The sequence below is a fragment of the Nyctereutes procyonoides genome, unplaced genomic scaffold (assembly GCF_905146905.1).
Source record: "Nyctereutes procyonoides isolate TBG_1078 unplaced genomic scaffold, NYPRO_anot_genome, whole genome shotgun sequence".
Lineage (NCBI taxonomy): Eukaryota > Metazoa > Chordata > Mammalia > Carnivora > Canidae > Nyctereutes > Nyctereutes procyonoides.
The window spans coordinates 12,645,197-12,668,277 of record NW_026575051.1 but is presented as its reverse complement, the minus strand read 5'-3'; the positions used below and the strand labels follow the sequence as shown (position 1 = coordinate 12,668,277).

Below are 23,081 nucleotides of genomic sequence, written 5' to 3'. Positions count from 1 at the left end.
TATTGCATTCTCTTCTCTTTGACTATCTTTCCAACCTCTATTCCATCTAAAGTATGTCCTTTTTTATCCCTAAAATTGTTTTTTGTGTCCTTTTTTTTTTAAGATTTTATTTATTTGGAAAAAAAAGATTTTATTTATTTGGGCAGCCCGGTTGGCTCGGCGGTTTAGCGCCACCTTCATTCCGGAGCCTGATCCTGGAGACCTGGGAGTCCTGAGTCGGGCTGCCTGCATGGAGCCGGCTCCCTCTGCCTGTGTCTCTACCTCTCTCTCTGTTTCTCATGAATAAATAAAATCTTTAAAAATTTGACATGAGACAGATTAACAGGAGAAAAAAGTAAAAGATTTTATTGAAAAATAAAAAAATATGTTAAATCTAGTAAGTCAAGCCAATTAATTGTGTTGCTCAAAGAAACACACACACACACACACACACAGACAAAAAAACAGTTGGAGACTCCATAGGACATAACTTGGAGAAGGCAGAGGCGAAAAGTGGGGAGATCACACAGGGGTAGGCAAGAGGCATGGTGTTCTCCTTTTTTAGGGTAGAATGATGAAATGTGGGGGCTGAAGGAGGGGAGAACCTCTCTGGGTTGGAGGGGGTCAAGAATCGGTTTTAGGCATGTTATGGGGCACGAAAGAATGTCCTCCTGGACAGAGGCTGATGGCTGAAGTCATGGACAAGAACAAAATTTCTCAGGGGAGTATAGTGTAAAAGGCCAGAGTTAGGATCTAAGCCATTTGGAAATTGTAAATAGGGCATCTTTGGTACCTACTCTATTAATACACCTATGAGTGTGTCTTGACTCTCTGTGGGCATAGTATCAGTGACCTAAGGGGGCGTGACGGAGTCCTGCCTGTCATTGTCAACTCAGCTCCAAATTGTCTGTTGTCCCGTCATGATGCCCACCAGGCATCCCTTGCTGTCTTGGTGTTGTTCCGTGCTACTGGGTCCCTTTGACTAAGAAGGTAAAGCCTAACCCTAAATCAGTTCAGCTGAGTTCGATGGCAGGCAGGGAAGGGGGGGCGGGGTTCTACCACAAACAACCCTGACCTACTTAGCCATTCTGCTGGTCACCTGACTCGCCCCAGGGACAAGTCACACCCTAATGTACAGTTCTCACCTGGCTGGATTTCTGGGCTCAGTGCCCACGTGGCCCACCTGCACCCAGATAAGGGATGTGGTGGTGCTACTGGGTGCCAATGCCGAGGAACCCGGAGGGACTCGGGTTAGTTAGACATCAGGAAGGACTTTGCTCCTTTCATCTGGGGAGGATTACATGGGAGTTCCAGATCCTGGGAAGCTTGGGATCCTTGGGTATGTGAAAAGAACTGTCAGGGGATCCCTGGGTGGCTCAGCGGTTTAGCGCCGCCTTCAGCCCAGGGCCTGATCCTGGAGACCTGGGATCGAGTCCCGTCCCATGTCGGGCTCCCTGCATGGAGCCTGCTTCTCCCTCTGCCTGGATCTCTGCCTCTGTGTGTCTCTCATGGATAAATAAATAAAATCTTAATTAAAGAGAGAGAGAACTGTCTGGAATATTTTGAAGGCAGGGGAGGAAGGTATACCAGGCTTGCATTACAGTGCCACACCATCACAAGAGGCTTTGTGTCTCCATCCCCTTTACTGTCTGGGAATTCTCTCATCTCTCTGTGTCTGTCTGTCTCTGCCTATCTGATAGGAAGAGAAGGACAGAGAGGCAGAGCCTTGTATTTACCTGGTGCCTTGTGGTCTATAAAATATCTTTCCATCCTTTAACACTGCTAGCTTCCGTTGTTTTTTTGGTTTTGTTTTTTAAAGATTGTATTTATTTATTCATGAGAGACACACAGAGAGAGGCAGAGACAGAGGCAGAGGGAGAAGCAGGCTCCATGCAGGGAGCCTGACGTGGGACTCGATCCCAGGACCCCGGGACCCCAGGATCACGACCTGAGCTGAAGGCAGACCCTCAACCCCTGAGACACCCAGCGCCCCCCATCCCCCCTTCAGTTTTCGGGAGAACCATGGGCATAGCAACAGCCAGCACCGCATAGGGTTCCTGGACGGCGGCAGACCCCCAGATGCGTGAGACGTGAGCAGAGGGGCAGGTGAAAGCAAGAGCCGCTGTTCACTACCTGGGTCCGGAGTTTCACAACCCCAGGGGTAGGCCGTGCAGGTGTGCCCATCCCTGCTTTACGGAGGAGTGGCTCCGGGACGGCAGATGTTCCCTTCAAGGTCACCCGGGCTTAAGCGGAGCCGGTCTCCAGAGGCCCAATCCGGTCTCCTAAGCGCCGGGCGGCACGCGGGACCGCGACGTGTCCTACCCCCCCCCCGCCCGCCCCGCCGAGCGGACTCCGCCTCCCGCTGCTCCGCCCCAGCCCCGCCCTGCAGCCCTCACCTGGGCCGCGCTGCGCGGGCACCCACAGGCGGTTCGCACCGGGAAGGGCTGGGCTGGGGGGAATCGAGGTTTGGTTCTGGCGGGCTCCGGGGACTGGACGCGGGAAGAGCAGCCGCGAGCCGCGTGGATGCGGACGGAGCGCAAGCCTCGGCTCATCCTAACGGACTCTTGGTGCCTTGTGTCTCCACCGCAGTCCTGCATCCAGGCTCTCCCGCGGACTCCCTAAATCACCTTAGTAAGTCCATACATCTAAGTCACCCTGTTTGAAGAAGTCACCCAGCGGTTTAGCGCCGCCTTCGGCCCAGGGTGTGATCCTGGAGACCGGGGATCCAGTCCCACGTCGGACTCCTTGCATAGAGCCTGCTTCTCCCTCTGAGTGTCTCTCATGAATAAATAAATAAAATATTTAAAAAAAAACAATGAAGAACAAGGATCTGAGCCCAGAGGATGGGACTCGTCGGGGGTCACACGGCTGGTATCTGGAAGGCCCAAGATGGAATCCTAGGCTCTGAAACAGCATCCACCCCATCAACAGGCCCAGAAGGCATCCCCACCCCAATTTGTGGGGTCTTGCTGACTCACTTGCCCAGCAGTCTGGGGCCAGAATGCCGACTGGCTCATTGACAGGGAGCGCCAGGACTGCCAAGGCTATGGAGAGGTCTGAGTGAGCACCTCCTCTCTTGCAGGGGACCCACACAGCAGCTAGAGCCCAGCTAGGACAGTGCCATTGGTGGGATGGGTTGGGGAGGCGCCATGTCCACAACTTGCCCTAGAAACTGCCTGGCCTGTGTCAGATCTACAGGCTGGCTGACTTCCCTCCGACTGCCACTCTTCATGTCCAGGCTCCGGTTTCAGGCAGAAAGCTCCGCGATCTCTTTGTAAAGTGATTCTGCAGTTCTCGGCTCATAACCATTGTGAATCATTATCCTAGTTTCACATTCCAACTATTTGCTTCCCCATGAATGGAGTTTCCCCTTCAAGCCCCTCACCTGTTATACCTGCCCTCACTGTGCTCTTTCCATATTCACCTCAAATAGATATATAGTCCAGTTCATCAGTTATACCAGAGGCTTGACTTCTATTTTTTAAGGATGACTTCCTGGGGCTCTTAGCCTTTCACAAGTTTAAAGCCCCATCAATTCACCATGTTAAGATCAAACACAAGGAAACGAGTGTGTTGCAGTGGCAACCACCCTACGGAGGCCAGCATACAGACTGATGTTTTAAGCAATGTCACACGGAAGGCAGGTGATGGCCAGGTTAGGTCATGGTGAACCTGAGGCTGATTGTCATGCTCAGCCCTCCCACACCTTACAGGAAGCAAGTGCTAGGGACAAAGTGCTGAGGCCTGACAGTGGAGGCCTGCGTCCTATCCGTGGTGTTGCCTTCAGAGCACCTGTGTCTGGATCCATCACTGCAGTTGAGTGGGCAGGAGAACTGGGGGCTATGTTTTCTCGCCCCCACCTTTCCTGTCTCTAGGTGAAGACTTGAGGTTGGGAGAATAGAAAAGGGTGTGAGACTGCACAATTTTAGCATTTGCATTAGAAAACTTTTTTTTTCCCCCTTTGGAAAAATTAGTAATTTTCTTCAACATCTACTTGAGTACAGGGGGATCTGGGTGGTTCAGTGGTTGAGCATCTGCCTTTGGCTCAAGTTGTGATCCAGGGTCCTGGGGGGTGCTGGGATGGAGTCCCACATTGGGCTCCCCATAAGGAACCTGCTTCTCCCTCTGCCTAGGTTTCTGCCTCTCTCATGAATGAATAAAAATCTTTAAATTAACAAAAAAAAAGTTGGGAAAAAAAATCTTTTGAGTACAGAAAAGTAATGTGGGCAACCCAGGTGGCTCAGCAGTTTAGCAACTTCAGCCCAGGGCGTGATCCTGGAGTCCGGGGATCGAGTCCCACAGTGAGCTCCCTGCATGGAGCCTGCCTCTCCCTCTGCCTGTGTCTCTGCCTCTCTCTCTCTGTGTCTCTCATGAATAAACAAATAAAACCTTTTTTAAAAAAGTGATGTAATAACCGGTTTCCCTCTCCTTAAATCATTGCTGGGGTCGGGAGAAATCTACTTAACACCCATCTCTATCCCTTGAGCACCCGCAAGGAAGAGTGCCACCACACAGCTGGGGCCAGGTATGTGAAGACTGTGTGGAGAGGGGGGATGTTTTTAGTACCTCTGGGAGGCAAAAAGGAAGGAAACATTTCCCGAGTATCTCTAGGAGCTAGGAAAAGCACTTGCAGCTGAAAGAGCACAAACGAATAGAATATAGACCCTAGGGACACCTGGGTGGCTCAGTGGTTGAGCCTCTGCCTTTGGCTCAGGGTGTGATCGCAGGGTCCTGGGATTGAGTCCCATGTCAGGCTCCCTGTATGGAGCCTGCTTCTCCTCCCTCTGCCTATGTCTCTGCCTCTCTCTTTGTGTCTCTTATGGATAAATAAAATATATATTTTTTATTTATTCACAAGAGACACACATACACACACACAGAGGCAGAGACACAGAGGGAGAAGCAAGCTCCATGCAGGGAGCCTGATGTGGGACTCGATCCCAGAACTCGATCCCATCGGGCCCTGGGCTGAAGGCAACTAAACCGCTGAGCCACCCGGGCTGCCCGAATAAATAAAATCTTTAAAAACTTTTTTTAAAAAATGTAGACCCTATCTTGCAAAACAGGAGTTCTGTTTAAGTAGCTGGAGTACAGTTACGAGCATGATAAAACTTAGGTCACAAAGCTATCAAATCTGAGATGCAGAAGGGGAAGGAATTGCATAAACTGGCTGTCCTTGCTGGCGGTGGTGGGAGATCAGGAAATGCTTGAAATACTCTGGAGAGAGACCAATGTAACACTAAGTTTGGTTCTGGATTATTCTGTGGCCATGTGTGGGATGGACTGAGGGCATCTGGGCTGGAGTCCTGAAAGAGCAGAAGGCAGTGGAGGGACCCAGGGAAGACACAGGGTCCCTGAAGGGATCTTGGTGCCAAGGAGCCCAGTAGGACTCAGGTTGGGGAAGCGTGGGTGGCTCAGTGGTTGATCATCTGCCCTTGGTTCAGGGTGTGATCCTGGGGTCCTGGGATCGAGTCCTGCACCAGACTCCCTGCAGGGAGCCTGCTTCTCCATCTGCCTATGTCTGCCTCTGCCTCTGAGTAATAAAATCTTAAAAAAAAAAACAAAAAAGAACTCTCAGGTTGGGGTAGCACAGGAAAGTTAAGAAGGGCTGAGGGAGAGAAGACAAAGAGCACAGGTTTGTTTCAGCCTCGTTGCCAAAGGGCACTGCAAACACTGGAACATTTTCAGGGAACCCTGCTTTTGAATCCAACAGGAAAGGAGTACCTCATTTTTCCACCGACCTCAGGTATATACCTGGTTTGATAGGTACCCCTGCAGTACACAGACTCCAGTTCTCCATATAATGATAATTTAACTCCCCCCTGAGAACTTCATAGCTCTTCAAGTAGCCTTAAAAATGTGCTAAGAGCCCTTAATGAGGCCTGAAACCTTCAACTAAATTAAACTGAGAACAAAAGCCCTGACAGAGGTGCCAATTTGTAGCTATCTGCTGGTCCGGGATTAGTGAGCGGTCTGGGCTGTAGCCAGGGTCAGTGTGTGTGTGTGTGTGTGTGTGTGTGTGTGTGTGTGTGTGTCCACTCTGGCCAGCACTCTGGTCCCACTTTCAGGAAGAGTCAAATTTTTTAAGAAGGGGGGGTCCAGTGGTACGGCTCCCTCCAAACTATAGAAATGATCCCTGAAAGTATAGTCTTTGGTACGGCTCCCTCCAGAGCCACTCTGAGAGTCCCACACCATCCCACCCCTCCCTAGGTGAGTTGAAGAAGGAAAAGGGAGGGCCCAGTTCCAATGCAAGGACACATGGGCGCTGTGAATACCAGGCAGGGGACAACCTGGAGGTGTGGGGAGTGCAGCTAGGGAAGGGGACTGGGGGGAGGAGGGCAGACCAGCTTTTGTAGGTTTATCGCTGAGGGGTGAGGGGTGACGACAGGCGGAGGAGGTGGCAGTGAAGACAAAAGAAAGATGGGGCTCTACCCCCAGTCCTGTGAAATAAGGAATAGAGCAGCAAAGAAAAATGGCCTTTTATCAGGCTCAGCCAGCGGTCTGGGCGTCCTGGCTCCAGGCCTGTCCCTCCTCTGTGGCCCCAGCAGGGGGCACTGCAGCCCCTCTGAGGTTAAGAGGACTAACTGCCCCCACCCCCCATCTTTGGACACAGGCCCAGGGCTGGCGGAGGCTCAGCTGGGTCATGCTCATCCCCCAGATTCAGGCTGCCATCCTGATGCCCTCGATCTCGAGGGTGTGGAGCTGTGGCTGGAGGACACAAGGAGCCGCGGAGAAAAAAAAAAAAGATTTATTTTATCAGAGAGCCTCCAAAGGCACCTGGTTTCTGTTGAATATAAAAAAGGGCAGTAAAATGGCAACTGTACAGGTTGTGTGATTGGTAGGAACAAGGCAAGGGGGAGCAGGAGAGGGACATGGAGATGTGGGGGCAGGAGGTACATGGGGAGAAGGCGGGGTGGAAATATCAGATCGGACCTTAGACAAACAGTCCTGGCCCCTAGCCACCCCTGGTATATATATGCAGATGAACAGACAGACAGACACACACATACACACACTCTTTCTCTCTGAGCCCAGAAGCTTCTGCTGCCTTGCTCACAGGGATCCTTCAGAGCCGGGGGGGGGGGGGGGGAGTGGTGAGCAGATGCAGAGCCCGCATGCCCCCCCCCTTGATTCTGACCCTCAGGCCCACAATGTCCCCACTGTCCATCCATAGAGGCTCCCTCCTCAGGGCCTGGACACCTGGGCCCAGAACAGGCCACGAGAAAGCAGAAGCTGGCTAAAAGAGAAAACCTCAGACCACCCTGGCCCATCCCTGAAGAAGAAAGGGGGCAGGAGCAGATGGTCAGTGCAGTCCTTCTATCCATCCATGGTCACACAATTGACCGGCACAGGAAGGAGAAGACAGCTCCCAGTGCCAGGCCCAGAGACAGAAAGAAGGCCATGATGGCTCCAGCTGTCTCTGCCTCGGCTGGCTTCACTTTCCTAAAGGTGGGAGGGCAAGGCTTCCTTAGAATGGCCCCTACCCCGGCCCCACCTGGAGCATCTGTGATGGGCCGACAGCCGAGCACAGAATTTTGCTGACAGCCATCCTACTTCCCCACCCACCCCCACCCGATCTGGGGGTTTCCCTCCCGGGGGACTATGTCCCCAGGGCTGTCGCCCGTCTTCCTGCATCTCCATCTAGGAGTCTGGGTGCCCCATTCTCCACCACGACTCTTCACCTCCATGCCCCTGCAGGATCGGGGAGTCTCTCCTTCCACTGGGCGCCCACCACTGGAGCTCTAGACCCTGCCTAGTGCCACCCAGGTCTCCACTCACTTGGGCCCGAAGCACATGCAGAGACTGGCGAGGTAGCCATTGGAGAAGGCGAAGGCGGCCATGAAGATGATGAACCAGGCGTCGTGCTCAAAGACCACAGCCAGGTGGCGGCGGGGCTGGACATTGCACAGCAGCAGCAGAGGCACGAACAACATCCGGGCAAGCACCAAGCTTGGCAGCCAGTGGCTGTCCTTCCCAGGCTACAGAGAGGCAGGGGGTGTATCAGCCTGGGCTGCCCTGTCCTCCTCCACTGGGGCCCCTCAGGATGGGAACTGAATCTGGTTACCCCTAGGACATACTGACTGTGAGGGAGCCTCCTCGAGCCTTCTGGAGTGCTAGAAATGTTCTGTATCTCAACCTGGGTGATGATTATATAGGGATGCGCACACACCTGTGTGTGTGTCTGTGCAAGTGTGTGTGGACATTAAGCTGTACGTGTAAGACTTGTACAATTTAACTATACGTAGATTTTGTCTTGTTTTGAATAAATCATGGTCCCCTTACCACCATACTCTCTGATTCCCTTTCTGGGGTTCTCAGGCTGAACTCGACCCTCTCACAGGGGCTGGGTGCCCCCATCCCCCACTTACCCATGTAAATATAGCTGTGAGGCTCCGGCCCAGCCAGTCAAAGACATTGAAAGTCAAGAAACAAGACACAGGAATGAAGTACTTTCCTGGAAGAAGAGCAGATTTGGGGGGTGGTTATTAGGGCCAAAAAGACAGATTTAGCGACCCTAACCAACCCTCCTGTTGCAGGATGCCTGGACTGTTTCCCCAGCTATAGAATGGAGAAGATGCTTTCCAGCCCAGGGAAGGGCAAATGGGCCAGGAGAGTTGAGTTAGGGAGATAGAAGCCCAGGTTCCCTCTTCCCCCACCCCCAAACCCACTCTAGCACTGGTCTGTCCCCATCCTGGGAACCCACAGTGTCCTCACCCCAGGCACTGTTGCCCGCAATGGTGGACTGGACCTCAGCGGTTACGGCGGGAAACACTCCAATGGTGACCGTGAAGATGAAGCAGACGGAGAGAGCCGGGACTAATATCTGGAGAAAAGGATCCAGGACCATGTCTTCATGGCAGCTGTGCATTAAAAAGCCCAGAATCCCCACCCCCAACAGACAGACAGACACACACACAGGAGAATCCAGGAGAGGCCAGTCTCCGGTAGGAAAGGGAGCAGATGGACAGTACACGGGTTGGGAGGGGCACAAGTAGGAGAAAAAGAGGGTAAGGGGCAGAGAGCAGAACACTGTGCCCCACGTACATTTCTGAGGATGGCTCGGATAGAGTGGCTTTGCTGGGTGGGCTGAGAGTTGGGGGCTGGAACTCTGGACTCCTCTTTGTTTGCCACTGGCTCCTCTCCTGGAGGGTGGGGGATGACAGGTTGTGGAAGCCTCAAGTTGTGGGTAGGTCAGAACAACAGGAGGCCACGCCAACATTCCCCAAAAGAGCTGGGGCTAGTTGGGGGTGAACCACCCTGACCTGGGGCACAGCCATACCCTAACAGCCAGCCCAGATCTGCAAATCCCACGGCACAAGTCCCAGGGTCCCTCACCTCTCCCAAGAGCTTCACGTCCTATTGTAAGGATCTGAAATTGCTTCCCATGCCACTCAGACATTCAAGGGCATCCAGAACCTCCCATTTCATTTTCTCCAGCCTTTGTTTTGTATTGTTCTCATCACAGCCCCCAGTCCCTCAGGCTTCTGGCTACCAGCAAATTTGGCACGTTCATTCTTGTGCCCTGTGTGTATGCTGCCCCCTGCTGGGCAGGCCACCCTCCACCCCAGCTTCTGCAGGCCTAGTCTGATCTTTTTTTTTTTTTTTTTTTAAGATTTAATGTATTTATTCCTGAGACACACACACAGAGAGGCAGACACACAAGCAGAGGGAGAAGCCGGCTCCCCATGGGGAGCCTAAAGTGACACCCAGTCCCAGGACCCCGGGATCAGGCTCCGAGCCTAAGGCAGCCGCTCCACCACTGAGCCACCCAGGTGCCCCAAGCCTGACCTTTATTAATGAGGTCCAACTTGGTCTCCTGCTCCCCAGGCCCTTCGAACTTGAACTGCTGGTAGTAGCGGTAGAACTCCTACCAAGTGGAGAACACAGGGGAGGTGGATTCAGAGGTGGAAGCTCCAGACCTCGTTTGGGTTCTCAAAACACCAGTGGTCTGGAGCCAGGGACCCTCCACCCCACATCCGGCTTTCTCCCATTTGCTTACCAGTCGGGGCAGGACCAGGTAACAGATGATGGTCAAAACAATAACCCCACAGGCTGTGATAAAATAGCCGAAGGCACTTTCTGATAGCTCTGAGCCACCTGTGTGGAGCGCCGGCGGTCAGAGGTCAGAGACTGGCACTGCCCCCCCCGCCCCGCTGTGGCCCGCCCCCAGCCGGCAGGCACACAGGCTGCATTACTTACTGGCGATGGCGCAGATCATGGCCGCGGAGGCAAAGAAGCCTGCCAGGCCCTGGCCACTCATGATGGGAGCAGTGTAGCTGGTGGGCAGGAGGCCAGCCAGACCAAACAGGCTGCCCTGCAGGATGGCACCGAATGCTGGTGGCACAAGGTGGGCATCAGCAGGAGAGAGGGAGCAAAGTGGGACTTGCTTCCACTGGGGGTAGCTTGGGGGCCCGTGGGAAAACAGGTCCCAGTGAGTCTTGCCATCAGATGGCCCTCTCTGCCCTGACTCCTGGCCCAGGCCCCTGTCTGCTCAGGCCTCTTGAGCCCTGACCATCTGCAGCATCCATTTCCACCACGGGGAGGAATGGGCTCCTTTCCTGGCTGACTGTGGGTCTGAAAGAAGGGGTGGGGGGGCGATGTGGGAAGATCTCTGGCCCAGGTCTCCTCCCAGCCCTGCTCACAGTTAATGAGAACGATCTTGACCATGGTGATGATGAAGAAGGGCACAGCATCCAGTTGCACCTTCACCAGGATAGCAGTGATCAGGAACACCAACAGGATGGCTATCAGGCTGCCCAGGATCCGAACAGACTGGGGGATCCTGCCAAGAGAGGCCGGGAGGCCGAGGCAGCAGAGGGAGGGGCCGTGAGGTGCGGGTGGGGGCGGCTCAGCCCAGGGAGAGCAAGGGGTCAGGCCAGGGGCCTGGGCGCTCACCTCTGATGCAGGAAAGAGTTAAGGCAGGTGAAGACCAGCAGGGGTAGCATGGCACATAAGGTCATGACATTATTGAAGATGGCACTGAGAGAGTTCCGCTCTGGGGAGGGCGCTGTGGGGGTGGCTGAGGGCTGGATGTCCTTGCTCAGCTCAGCAGTGACCAAGGACATATTCTGGGACTCGTCCAGGCGGTTTGTGAAATACTGTGGGATTGCAAACAGAAGCCTTGAGACTTCTCTCCCGGTGCTCCCAAGCACACATCCAGGCCCTGCGTACCCTGGGGACATGGCCCTTGGGAGCCCAGTCCCCCCTAAGTCTCACCTGGGTGGCTGTCATGAAAAAATTCCATGGGAGCAGCGTCCCCAGACCCAGCATGAAGAAGATAAGCCAGACGGCTTTGTACCTGAGGATGGGAGAGGGAAGAGGGGCCAAGTGACCCTCTGTCCAAGCCTCCTTCCCAGATCAAACCTAAATTAAGCTCCTCTGGCTCCCCAACTTGTGGGCTCTCCAGGTGTCCCAGGGCACAGGCATCTGTGTTTATGTCCATGGGCCCCAGTTCTCCGATGGGTATATATGGAAAGGGAAGCATCCTGGGATAGGGGCCAGGGCACGGACAAGTCCACAGGGGGCAGGGGACCAGGAACACAGGACTGAAAGGCCTGGCCAACAGGACCTTGGTTCTCAGCCCCGAAGACTCGGGGGACCCTGCAGGCTTGGGAACCAGTGTGACCCACACATCCGGAGGTGGTTTGGGAAATCCTGCCTAAGGCTGGGGGTGGGCGGGTGAGCAAGAAAGCAAACAGCAAGTGTCTTCCACCCCCACCAGGCAGGATGGAAGTGATTATGCCGTCTGGGCAGGGACTATGTGGCTCCCCAAAGAGGATTTTGAGGTCAAGAAACTCCCAGACCATTCTGGACCTGGTGGGACAGAAGGGTGGGGTGACTCGGGGTGGCTGGGAAGTGAGAGAGCTGTTTTTAACGCCGGCCCAGACAAAACTAGCTTTGTAGGTCACACTGCGTAGCGTAGGTCAGGAGGTATGGGGCCATCAGACGTCATGTGGGCCACAGAGAGTAAATAAGTGCCACCTCAGCCTGTAGGGGCATTACCCCTAGCCCTGCACCTCAGGGCCTGTCTGGCATGGGCCCTTCCTCCCCACCCCCCTGGTCTCCAGATGTGTCCACCATAGCCTCCGGGCAGCCAATGCCTGCTTTCTTCAGACTGGCAGGGACAAAGCCTGAGGCAAGGAAGAAACAGGCCTGGCCGGCCTGGCCTTTCAAGCGGCCTGGCCTGGCCTTTCAAGCAGGGAGGCCTGAACCACTGCAACTACAGCTCCCACCCCCACCCCAACTCTCAACTTTGAGCTTGATTCAGAGGCCCAGAATGAAGGGAGAAACTCCTGGCCAAGGCTGCCCAGAACAGATGGTCAGAGTAGGGCTGGGTGAGGGCACCAAGGTGTATAGAGATGGGAGAGGGTCGGCGGAACTGCTGTGGGGAGGGGAGGCGAGGCTCTGACAGGCCGGGCAGCCCGGAAATGAAGGAGACAGGGAGGGAACCAACCTACGGCCTATACTCACTTTGTCTCCTAAAATTCCCTCCCGTCCAAACAAACCCCACCTGGATTTCACAGGCAGGGAAATGGTCCCAACATGACTAAACTAAGTGCCTGAGGTCGTACAGCCAGAAGTGGCCTAAATCTGGACTTCTGGCACAGGGGAACCGGATGGGCAGGGGTGAGGGGATGGGGTTGGGGGATTTTGTACCACAGGCATGGCTTCATCATCAACTTAGGTCCCAGACTCCTTGGAGGGCTTACACGGAGCCAGGGCCTCTCCCGCCGCCAAATACATATGCACAATCATGGTAGTGGGTCTAACTTATAGGCTCCGGGGGCGGCGGAGTGAGAGGAAGGTCAGCTCAAGGACCAGGGTGGGCCAGGGTGATCTGAGGCAGAGGCTCGAGGCCAGGCCTGACAGAGAGGGCAGTTTTGCCAGATGTGCTCTGGAACGAGGGGTGCCGCCAAATATTTCCCCAGAGTGATGGGAGGAGCTGGACTGCTAGCTGGCTGGAGAGCAACAGTGGAAACACTGAGAGGCCAGGGCAGGGCTGCCACGGCCCACCCATCCTGGCCCTCCCCACAGGCACCCCTGTTAAGGTACACAGGGCCCCCGCCCCTCAGGCAGACCTGACTCATAGCTACTTTGCTGGGAGACCAGTCAGCAGTGGAAACCCCAAATTCCAAAGGACACTGCACCCAGCCCCTTGGAGACCCATTTCCGCTCCCCTGGATCTGCTGCCCAGGATCCCCCCTCCCCCCCTCTCCGCCTCCTCCCCCCCTACCTGTCCTGAGGCTGGTGACTGGTTGTCATGGTGACAGTGTTCTCGGTCTTGCCCGGTTGAGAGTTCCCTCCTTCTGGCGCTGGCTGGGGGCAGAAGCAGTGAGAGGCCACGTCTTGGCCCTGCTTCCCCATAGGCCTCTTTAGGCTCTTGTAGGGGCAGGCGGCAGGCAGGGCACACAGATTGGGCAAGCTGAAGAGTCCAAAAGGACCCCCTCCTGGCCCTGCCCTGTAGGACTGACTGCTCGATCTGACCCCTGTGGCCAGTGCTCTTGGGGCCCCTGGCTGCTCTGGCTCTACCTGGCTCCCAGCCTGGCCACCGCTATTTTTATCTGGCCGCCGAAGCAGTTTGTAAGCTGGGAAACAGGAGAGTGGCGAGCAGGAGAGGAGGAGGAGGAGGAAGTATGAGCCAGGGAGGGAAAGACTGGCAGAGAAGGAAAAGAAGAGGATGAGAGGGGTCAGGGACTGCAACGATAATAGGAGGGAAGGAGGGACAGGAGGAGGGAAAACAGGAGTCAGAGCTAAGAGGGCGAGGGGAGGGGAGGAGGGAGGGCACAAAACAAACAGATTCTCAGCAGTAGCAGCAGCAGCAGCAGCAGCAGAACCACAGGGAAGAGGACTGAAGCCAGAGATGTCCCTCAACCTCCCCGCCGGCCACCACCCAGGTCCCTCTCTGCGAGTCTGACCTCCACACCCTCTGGGGGGGCCTCTGCACTCATGCCAAGAGTGGGGCTCTGGGGAGCCTGTCCCCTCCTGGAGGCACCCCAGATTCCAGCCTCCCTGTGGCACTTTAACCTACCTTTCCAGTCACTGCCCAGGGATTTCCTAGTTCCTGGCCAGTTTTCTAGGAAAACACTTAACCATGATGTGGGGACACAGTCCTTCTCATAACTAAGCATGCCCCTCCCCCTAATCTCCAGCCCTGGCCCCAGGGTCACCCCATCCCCCCTTGGTTCCTCTCTGACTCACTCCCAGGCCCCTGTCCTCTTCCCCTTTCTGTGAACAGACTTGGAGAGAAGACTGGAGGAGCAGAGGCACAGGCCAGGCCTGACCTAAAGCTCCCAGCCTCCCTGCTCAGTATCCCCCTCCTGCTTCCCGCTCGTGCAGGGGAGGCATCCTGGCACCAGATGAGACAGCCTTCCCTTTGGATAACATGGAAAGCCAGGCAGGCGTGTGCGCCAAGATGAGACAGCCTTCCCTTTGGATAACATGGAAAGCCAGGCAGGCGTGTGCTGGCGCATCCCCCACGTGCGGGTCTAGCTCTGAAGCTAGGTCTGCTGTTTGGGGTGAGGACTGGTTTCCCCACCCACCTGGGCCTGGGCCTGGGCCTGGGCCAACACTCACCGGATGCCCAGACTTGCCAGCAGAAGGGTCAGAGCAGAGGGGGCCTGGGCAGTCCCTGGGAGGTGGTCCTAGCTGAGGCTCTGGCAGCAAGCCTTGTCCATGGGCTCCCCCTGGGTAAGGGCGTGGAATGAAGAAAGTGGTACAGGGCGCAGTCTGGGGAGAGAATCCCGCGGGCCTTGCAGTGGGAGGGATCGGCCCCATTCGGAGAAGTCTCTTTTGCACACGCACAATCAAAGATAAAAACCGGGAGATAGGGGTGCCTAGATGACTCAGTCAGAAAAGTGTCTGCCTTGGGGTCCTGATTCTGGGGTCCTGGGATCAGCCTGCTTGGAGGGGGGGGGTCCCTGCTTCTTCTGCCTGCCACTCCCCACTGCTTGTGCCCTAGTACTTGAGAGCTCACTGCTCTCTCAAATAAATAGATAAAATCTTAAAAAAGAAAAAAAAAAAACGGGAGATAAGAGACCCAGCAGTCTCAGCAGGGGAGCTGAGGAGGCAGGGCAAGTCACAGGTACAACCATTGCTCCAGGTCCCAACCTGAGACAGGGTGATAAGTCAGGGCCCTCCAACACCCTCAGTGGCCTTTTCTACTCCTCCCCATAATTCCTCTCAACCCCTCCCTGGGTAAATTCCAGACTCTCCAAAGCCCTCCCTCAGCACCCTCCCCCGCCCCCCAGCCCACACTTGGGTTGCAAGGCAGGGGACAGGAGGAGCACAACTACACACCTCCAGATGGAGGCAGAGGGCTTCTTCCATTCATCTTTTCAAAAACTATTTACTGAGGATCTCTGTTCTAGGCACTGGGGACTGGTGGTGAATGACAGTTTTTCTGTTTTCAAGAAGGATGGGAGCAAGAGGGCTCTACCCCTGTGGGGTACAGGATGGGGGGCAGTGGGGGATAGGCAAAGAAGGCTCAGGACTCAGATTTTCTATTAGGTAGCAGGGAAGGGGAACTCCCAGCTTCACACCTCAGCACATCCCGTGCTCCACCCCCACCCCCCCACCTCCACAGGCAAGATTCTTGGCAGTGAAAGAACTGGTATTGCTTCAACCCAGATGGGAGCTGGGGTGGAGAGACTAAAGTATCTTCCCTTCCTTAGTAAAATCTGCCTTAGGCTCAAGAAAGTATTCATTTCTGCCCTCTCCCCCAGCTATACTCCCACGTTCTATTCGGGCTGCAGCAGTCCCCGCCTCAGTCCTGAGCACAGTTCAACTGGGGGGGGGGGGCTCCCTCTACCCATATCCTGACTTTCAGCCGGCCGCTCAGGTATTTTGTCCTTGCCTGCCTTTGCCCGGCAGCAACCAGGGATTTGGCACCATCAGCTCAGAGCATCTGGTGCCCCTCGAGGTATGCCCTGGCCTGCCAGGATGCAGCCCTGAAAATAACCATCAGATCCAGCACCTCCTCACCTCCAGGCCCCCAGCACCTCCCATGCATCCGAGCTTCTAGACACACCTTGGGGGGAGCATCAAATTCTCTACTCCCTGGGATTGCATGTGGGGCCAGCGACCATCTGCAGATAGTCCCTCTTGCCCTCACAACCGCCCATAAGCTAGTACTAAGTTGTCTCCATTGAACAGACCTGCAGGGCTTACGGCTGAGGTTCAGAGATGTTGAGTCACTTGTCTAAGATCACAGGGCTACCGAATGGGTGCGCTGGAATTCCAACTCAATGTGCAGCTTATTCTAACCACCTTTGGGGGTGGGAAGGTAGGTCTAAATGCTGCTTCTCAGCTAGCCCCGCAACTGGGAGATGAGGGAAAAAATAAGGTGGAGGATGAGGTCATCTGCAGCCTGACAAGAGCTTCAGGTGTAAGGCAACCCCCCCCCCAAATTACATACACATCCTGACACTGACAGTTCAACAGGCAGGAGGACAAATGGGAACCTACCGAGAGGAAAGGGCAAGGGGCGGCCCCAAGAAGAGTGAAAGGCAAGGCTGAGAGCAGGCTGGACCCACCACTGCTCTCCCCCGGGAAGGAAACCAGGGCTTCTGGGTTCAGGTAGGGTCTCCTCTGGGAGTAAATGAGGATGCGCCCAGGAAGGGGAGGCCAGCACCACGAGTTCGGCCAAAACCCAGGCGGAGGTTAAAGAGCCGCCGGCTTCACCTCCCAGCCGCGCCCTCGTCCCCAGTCCCCCCGCCCTGCGCAGTCCCCGGCGCGGCCCCTCCGCTGCGACACGGAGATTACCCATCTACTCGCCCGCCCCTTGCGGAGGTCAGCGCGGCGACAGCCGGTTTCGGGCCCGGGAGCCAGGCCGCCCACGCCGCGCTCGGGTCGCGATTTCCGCAGAGTCCCCACGCGCCCCGGGCCCGGCGCGCCACGTGCAGCGCGGCTCCGCACGCTCGGCGCGGGGGCAGCGGGGCCCCCCTGCGGCGCTCCCCTGCGGCGCTCCCCTGCGGCGCTCCTGTGCGCGCCGCCCAGCCGCAGGCCCGACCTCCCCGCCCTCCCGGCGGCGGGAAGGGGCGCCCCCCGCGCCCGCGCCCGCGCCCGCGCCCGCGCCGCGCGCCTCCCGGCCCCCGGCCCCCGACCCCCGGCCCCCGGCCCGGGCAGCACCTGCTGGGAAGGCGTCCTCCCGCGCCCAGATCCGCGCGCCCACTCGGCAGCTTCCCGCGCCCGCCGAAGCCCATTCAAACCCGCCCTCCGCTGGGCCCGCCCCGGCCGGCGCCCGCAGCCCGCCCCCCCCTTCCCACCGCGTCCGCTTCCCCCCACCCCGCCCGCGCCGCCCGGGCCCCGCCCCAGCTGACCCCCCCCCCCCGGGCCCGCGCAGCTCCGGAGGCGAGTCCCCCTCTCCGCGGGCCGCAGCGTCCGCGCCGCCTCCCCCCACGCCTCGCGTTTTTTCTGAAGCCGGGACCCCTGCGCGCTGCCGCGCCAAGCCCTGCTCGGTTAACGAGCACCGGGGCTTGGAGGGGCGGGCCCACGCTGGCTGCGCCCTCGCCCCCTCCGCGCAGGGCTCCAGGAACCCTCCAGAACTCGTCCCCGGACTCTCTCGGCAGCAAACCTTCTGCTCAGACTGGTCAGGACGCTCCCGTCCGTATGTCCACTGTCCCTCCCAGATACTCCGGTATCACTCTCCCAGCTCCCGCCACCCACGCCACGTTTTCCAACGCTGCACCTTCTTCCTTTCTAGCGCCCGCTCCCTTTTCACTGCCACCTTCTGCTCCTCGCACCTCTTCTCTGCTCCCCCAACCCTCAAGCCGGGGGACCCCTCTGTATAATCCGTATAATCAGTGACCGGAGTCGTGAGTTTTCCCGCCTCCACAGACCCGCACACCCGCGCACAAACACCCCCCCCCCTCAACTGGGACTTGGGGGCGGGGGATGTGTGTCTGGGACGGGTGGATGGGGTAGAGGCACAGGTCTGGAGGCCCCTCAGGATTCACTCTTTCTAAATCCGTAACTTTGGAAAAGCTAAGGAACAGCCTGGGGTGGTAAGAGAAGAAGCCCCAAACAGCCTTATATCCTGAATGAATCCTATTATCCTGATACTCCGAGGCAGAGGCCAAGCCTTGCTGAGCCCCACATCCTCTACGGGCTGAGGAGGAAGGGGGTGGGCATGCCTAGGGGTGGTCAGCCCTTCTTGCACCTCCAAGGGAGGGGGAGTGATTCCCTTCCTTTTCTCTGGCCAATAAATTAGGGGGAGGGAAGAATCAGAGCCCCCCCTTGAGCAGCTCTCAGTGCTGGAGGACAATCCGACCGCTGGAGAGGGGTGAAGGAGGAAGGTCCAATCCAGCGCACCTCCGCTCCCACCACCCAAGAGACCTGTCCCTAGGGAGAAGCTATGGATGCCAATTAACAATTAGGGGTATGGGACGCCTGGGTGGCTCAGCAGTTGAGCTTCTGCCTTCCACTTAGGGCATGATCCCCGGATCCAGGATCCAGTATTGAGACCCACATGGGGCTCCTTGGGGGAGCCTGCTTCTCCCTCTGCCTGTGTCTCTGTCTCTCTCACTCTATCTCTCATGAATAAATAAATAAAATCATTTTAAACAAAACACAATTAGGGGTACTACCATTATGAAGATGAGGCAAAGTCACATCTTCTTGCCAGGGAACAGACTGGACCCTGAAGGGAAAAGTAGCTTTTCTACTTAGGATCCATGAACTGTCCCCAAGCCACTCCAGAAGGGGTGTTCTCAGCCTTCCCGCTCTTCCCACAGAGACATGACACACCATCATCCCCCAGCCTTAACCAAACAGAGGGCAGGAAGGGGGGAATGGGTGGTATTTTCTTAGGCACTGCCCCATGACTTGAGGACAGTTTCATGTCTGGGTCTTCCCACCCCCATTCCCATCCTGTGTTTGTCCAGTCTCTCGGTCTTCCTCTCCCAGCCCTCCTCTCCCCTCTCCCTTGTACCCTGTCTCTCTCCCCACCTTCATTTCCCATCTTTGGGCCTGTGGGGGTGGCAGGCCTTAGTGGTCAGAGAGATTGCCAGGCCTGGCCAGGCTGGTGACCAGAGGCTGTAGTTGTGTGCAGAGGGGGCTGGAAGTGGAAAGAAACTGGAGGGAAGTGGTGAGGGTCCCAGGCCAGACAGGGGAAGGCTGTTTCCTCTCCCCCACCCCCCGCTGAGGCCTGGCCTGCTCAGCCATGGCAACAGCCAGGACTGTTATTGCTGGAGAGAAGCCCATCTGGCATTCACTCTGCCTGGGCCCCCAGCCAGCATCCACGCCCCTTCAGAGCCCTTTCCTGACCAGAGAGGGTTGCTGGGTGCCAGGGCCCTCTGCTGGACAGCCTCAAGGCCTCGACTCACAATCACAGGTGGGGAGTCTGGCCGGGCTCAGCCAGTCCTGCCACCCTCTGCCCAGTCTTCTGTCTTTCTCCCTCAGGTCCTTAGCACAGGAATAGGGTAAAAAGGGCTGATCCAGCTGCACCTCCTCCTACCCCATCCCCCATGCTACAGGAGACTCCCTGTTCTAGGCCTCAGGCCTGCCCCACCACCTCACATACGTTTCACTTTTCCCAGCTTATGTCCATCTGTGTTTGTTGTGCGTTTGCTTGGCTTGGCCGTTTGTCGCCAGCACCTGTCTCATGATTGTGCGTTCTCAGTTGCATTACTGTGTCCATGGCTTTTTGGCAGGGCTGGGACTGCGGACAGGCCAATGAGGCGCTCTCCTGAGGAGCACATTTTAAGGGAGTGGCAAAAAATTCAGGAGTCATGATAAATAATATTTTACTGCGATATTTTTTAAAAAATCAAAGTTAGCACAAAAAAATATATGATGAACAAAACCTCAATATTTAAAATAAAGACGAGATCCAGCCCTCCATAACCAGACTCATCTCACTTCCCTCATTTTCTTAGTGGGTATGTACTTGAGGGTGAGAACGAGAGTCAGAGGTCAAGATTTGAGGTCGACTACCTCTGGGCTTGGTCTTCCCAGCCCTAACTTCTCAGACCTCTCCCCCTAGCCTTGCTCAGGACAGGGCTCCGAGCTTGGGGGCGTTCTGCCGAAGGCTGGGGTGGCGCAGCGGGGGCGGGGGTGGGGGAGGGTGGCCTTCAAAGTCCCGGAAGAGCATCCCCCTCGGTGGGAAACAGCAGATCCCGACCGCGTGTATTACACCCCCCCCCCCCGGCCGCCCAACTATGGCCCTAACCCCGCGTCCCTCGATCCGGCCCGCGGGGCGCTCGGGCACCGCGCAGACTCCGCCCCACCGCCCAGCGGCCCGCCTCCGCTCCCCGCGCACCTGCCGGGGTTGTAGTTGGGGGACGAAAATCCCCGGGCTGGCAGGCGTCCGGTTCCGGGCCGGCCTCCTCCCTCGAGGCTGAGGCTGAGGCCGCGGCCCGAGCTCGCAGCCCGCGCCGGGTCGGACCGGTCTGGGCTGCGGGCGGGAGAGGGGCTGCAACCGGCTCCGCGGGCGCCCGCCCCGCGCTCGACCTGCTCCGTCCCGCCCAGCGCCGTTCCGCGGCGGGGAGCGCCAGGCGAGGCCGGGGTCCGACGGAACAACAGGTGCCCGTGACCCCAGAGGGGGACGGGGTTGGGGGGCCCGCGCTCCAGCCGCCTTCCCTTCGCCCCTTCCCCCAGGTCGCCTTCCCGAGAGGGGCGAGCACCTGTGCTGACTTTTGAGGACGCCGGGAGGAAGCAGATGGTGCCCAGAGTGGCGGGGCGGGGTTCTGGCCGCAAGCCCCGCGGGGCGGGGGCGCACAGCTCCCGCCTCATCTCTAACCCCCGGGTGGGGGCCGGATCCCTCCTGGTCCCCCTCTGAACCTCCGGCCCCTGGAGGGAGGGAGACAGACCGGAGGGAGGGCTATTGCTTGGGAACAATAAGCAAATTATCCGGAGGCTGAATGCAAATGAATCTGACAACTCATTTGACCCCTCAGGGGATGCTCTTTGAGGCGGCGGAAACACTAAGGTGAATGCCTCTGGTCGCTTCCAGCCCCACCCCGCCTAGATCTCTGCTGGGGGGCGGGGACACAGTGCCCCTCAGGCGAAGCATTTCTGCATTGCTCCCCAGGCTGGCGACCCGCAGGGTCCCTTAGCAAGCCAATCTCCCTCTTCCCACACCACTGGGTGAGAAGAGTTCCAGCCTGGCCCCAGGACGTTTTTCCCCCTACCTTGAGCTAGCCAGCCCAAATGGGACCCAAGACGGCTGGGTCACAGTGGGACATACTGCCTGAAGTCACACAAGAGAAACAATCTCCAAGAGATGAGGACTGCTGGACGATGGAATAGGAAGCAAAAGGAAGCCTCCAGTGGCTCCCCACCCCACCCCCACCCTTGCCCCCGCCCCAGCCCCAGCCCCCTCCCCCTGGCCAGGTTAGACTGTCTCGCTCTGCTCAGGAGTGTAGAAGTTGCGTGGGTGACACGACTTTCAGTGGCATCCGAAGAACTCAAATCAACGAACCTTTATTGAGCACCTGATGCATGCCAGGTTTTGGGCCAAGACTGACTCCCTGGGAACCAAGGTCCTATTATTTTAAGTTAAATCCTGAGTCTGGAGACAGACCGTCTGGGTTAAAAATCTTGCCTTTCAGAGAAATTGTCAGTTACTCCTGGGTAAGCAGTGTCCCTCATTGGACCTCATGTCACCATTCCGGCATGGGAGAGGAGAGTCACTTCCTTGCCCCTGACTTAGACCCAGATGTGATTAGGAAAGGTGTCTTGGCAGGAATTCAAAGAGGGGTAACGATCAGTTTTCTGCTGGGTGCTAGGCATCTTCCAGGCATTCCTGTTGGGAGTGGGGAGGCATTCCCGGTCAGACCCTTGTACTCGGTCCCCCACCGTGTTTTCTGCACAGGGGACAGGCTGCGCTCAGTGATGGTGCCAGGACTGTCTTACTCCAAAAGAAACGCTTTTGATGATACTGCCAGTAGCAGGAATCGTAGCCTCATTTGGGGGGAGCTAGCCTCTCCTTCCTCTCCTGGCCAGCCACTTTGGAGGCCTCCTCGGCGTCCGGCGGATGTCTCTGGCTGAGGATGAACAACAGACAGCCCAGCAAAGCCTCTCGAACCTCCTGCGAGCCTAGGCGGCGGGCCAGTCCACGCAGCAGGGGCAGGAGGTGCCGGCGGGCCAGGCGGGCGGCAGGCAGCAGCAGGCGAGACACCAGCGTTCGCAGCAGCAGTGGGAGCAGTGGAGCGGGCATGGCTGTGAAGGCAATCCAGGCTGTAGGCTTGCTCCTATCCTGCTCCCTCCTCACCTGGCAAAAAAAAAAAAAAAAAAAAAAAAAAAAAAGATAGGTAGACTCCTCTCCACTTCAGTTTCTACTCTTATGCTCTCCCCACCTCAATTCGTGGGTCATTTTTGCTTTCCAGAAGCCCTTGCTCTTGGCAAGGTAGCTGGGGCAGGAGGGTTCTTATCACATGGAACCAAAGCACGAGTAGAGCTGGGCTAAGACCTACAGGTTGCCCCCCTGAGCCCCCGTGGCTCCTGGTGTTCCCTAGATCACCCCTCCTTTAGCCAGTCCCCCCCACCCCCACCCCACCCCGCCGCACACACTTCATGCACACCCTCAATCTCCCTGGCATTCCCCAACTCTTCTCACCCCAGCAGAAGTTCTTCCCCAGGCAATCGTTAAGTTTTCTTCTGAGGCCCCTTGGTCCACCCTGACCCAATACTTCCGACCCTCCCAATCCCCCACACCCACCCATCAGCAGCAGCTCTCACCAGTCGGAACTGTTGCTCAGAATCAGTCTCTGGAGGAATTTGCCTACAAGGGCACAGCCTCCCCAGACGCTCCACCACTGCCCCACTAAGCCCAGCCCCGCCCTAGGACAGCTTGCCTGGGTGGAGGGAGCCATGAAGAGGCAGCTGTGTTCTGGCACCTGGTGCATTGAGGGGAGGGGGCAGCTGGGCTGGAAGAGGTGGGAGGAACATATGCAGGAATTGTTCCTGTTGGGTGTAGACCTCAGAGTTGGAACCCAGGCTGCGCTTTCTAATAGTGGGACCTTAGGCACGTTGATCCTCCGGGTCTCCAGTCCCATCCTCTGTTAGCTCAGTAACTGGGAGTAACTGGGAGGGGTAACTGGAATGGAATGATGTGAGAGACCCACTTGCCCGAACCTCAGCAGCGGGAAGGCTGCAGCCTAGAC

The 23,081-nt window shown here is 57.0% G+C and overlaps 2 protein-coding genes across 7 annotated transcripts; both read right to left on the bottom strand.

Annotated features, from left to right (window-relative positions):
- Window positions 1-6,711: 6,711 nt before the first annotated feature.
- Window positions 6,712-20,564, bottom strand: SLC29A1 (solute carrier family 29 member 1 (Augustine blood group)). Of its 5 annotated transcripts, none has more exons than XM_055330759.1 (14): window positions 20,237-20,564; window positions 14,554-14,663; window positions 13,214-13,296; window positions 11,197-11,278; window positions 10,876-11,078; window positions 10,623-10,762; window positions 10,180-10,314; window positions 9,980-10,077; window positions 9,769-9,847; window positions 9,025-9,122; window positions 8,695-8,803; window positions 8,349-8,434; window positions 7,759-7,958; window positions 6,712-7,422 (listed from the first exon to the last, which is right to left on the bottom strand). In XM_055330759.1, the coding sequence occupies exons 3-14, from the start codon at window positions 13,240-13,242 to the stop codon at window positions 7,311-7,313; spliced, it is 1,371 nt and encodes a 456-aa protein (XP_055186734.1). In that variant the 5' UTR covers window positions 13,243-13,296; window positions 14,554-14,663; window positions 20,237-20,564; the 3' UTR covers window positions 6,712-7,310. The 5 variants fall into 5 exon arrangements, with proteins under 5 accessions (XP_055186734.1, XP_055186733.1, XP_055186735.1 ...); XM_055330758.1 differs by lacking the exon at window positions 20,237-20,564 and adding an exon at window positions 17,552-17,570; XM_055330760.1 differs by lacking the exon at window positions 20,237-20,564 and adding an exon at window positions 17,107-17,190.
- An 819-nt stretch (window positions 20,565-21,383) lies between these two features.
- Window positions 21,384-22,676, bottom strand: MYMX (myomixer, myoblast fusion factor). Of its 2 annotated transcripts, none has more exons than XM_055330766.1 (2): window positions 22,657-22,676; window positions 21,384-22,189 (listed from the first exon to the last, which is right to left on the bottom strand). In XM_055330766.1, the coding sequence occupies exon 2, from the start codon at window positions 22,133-22,135 to the stop codon at window positions 21,881-21,883; it is 255 nt and encodes an 84-aa protein (XP_055186741.1). In that variant the 5' UTR covers window positions 22,136-22,189; window positions 22,657-22,676; the 3' UTR covers window positions 21,384-21,880. The 2 variants fall into 2 exon arrangements, with proteins under 2 accessions (XP_055186741.1, XP_055186743.1); XM_055330768.1 differs by lacking the exon at window positions 22,657-22,676 and adding an exon at window positions 22,535-22,637.
- Window positions 22,677-23,081: the final 405 nt, after the last annotated feature.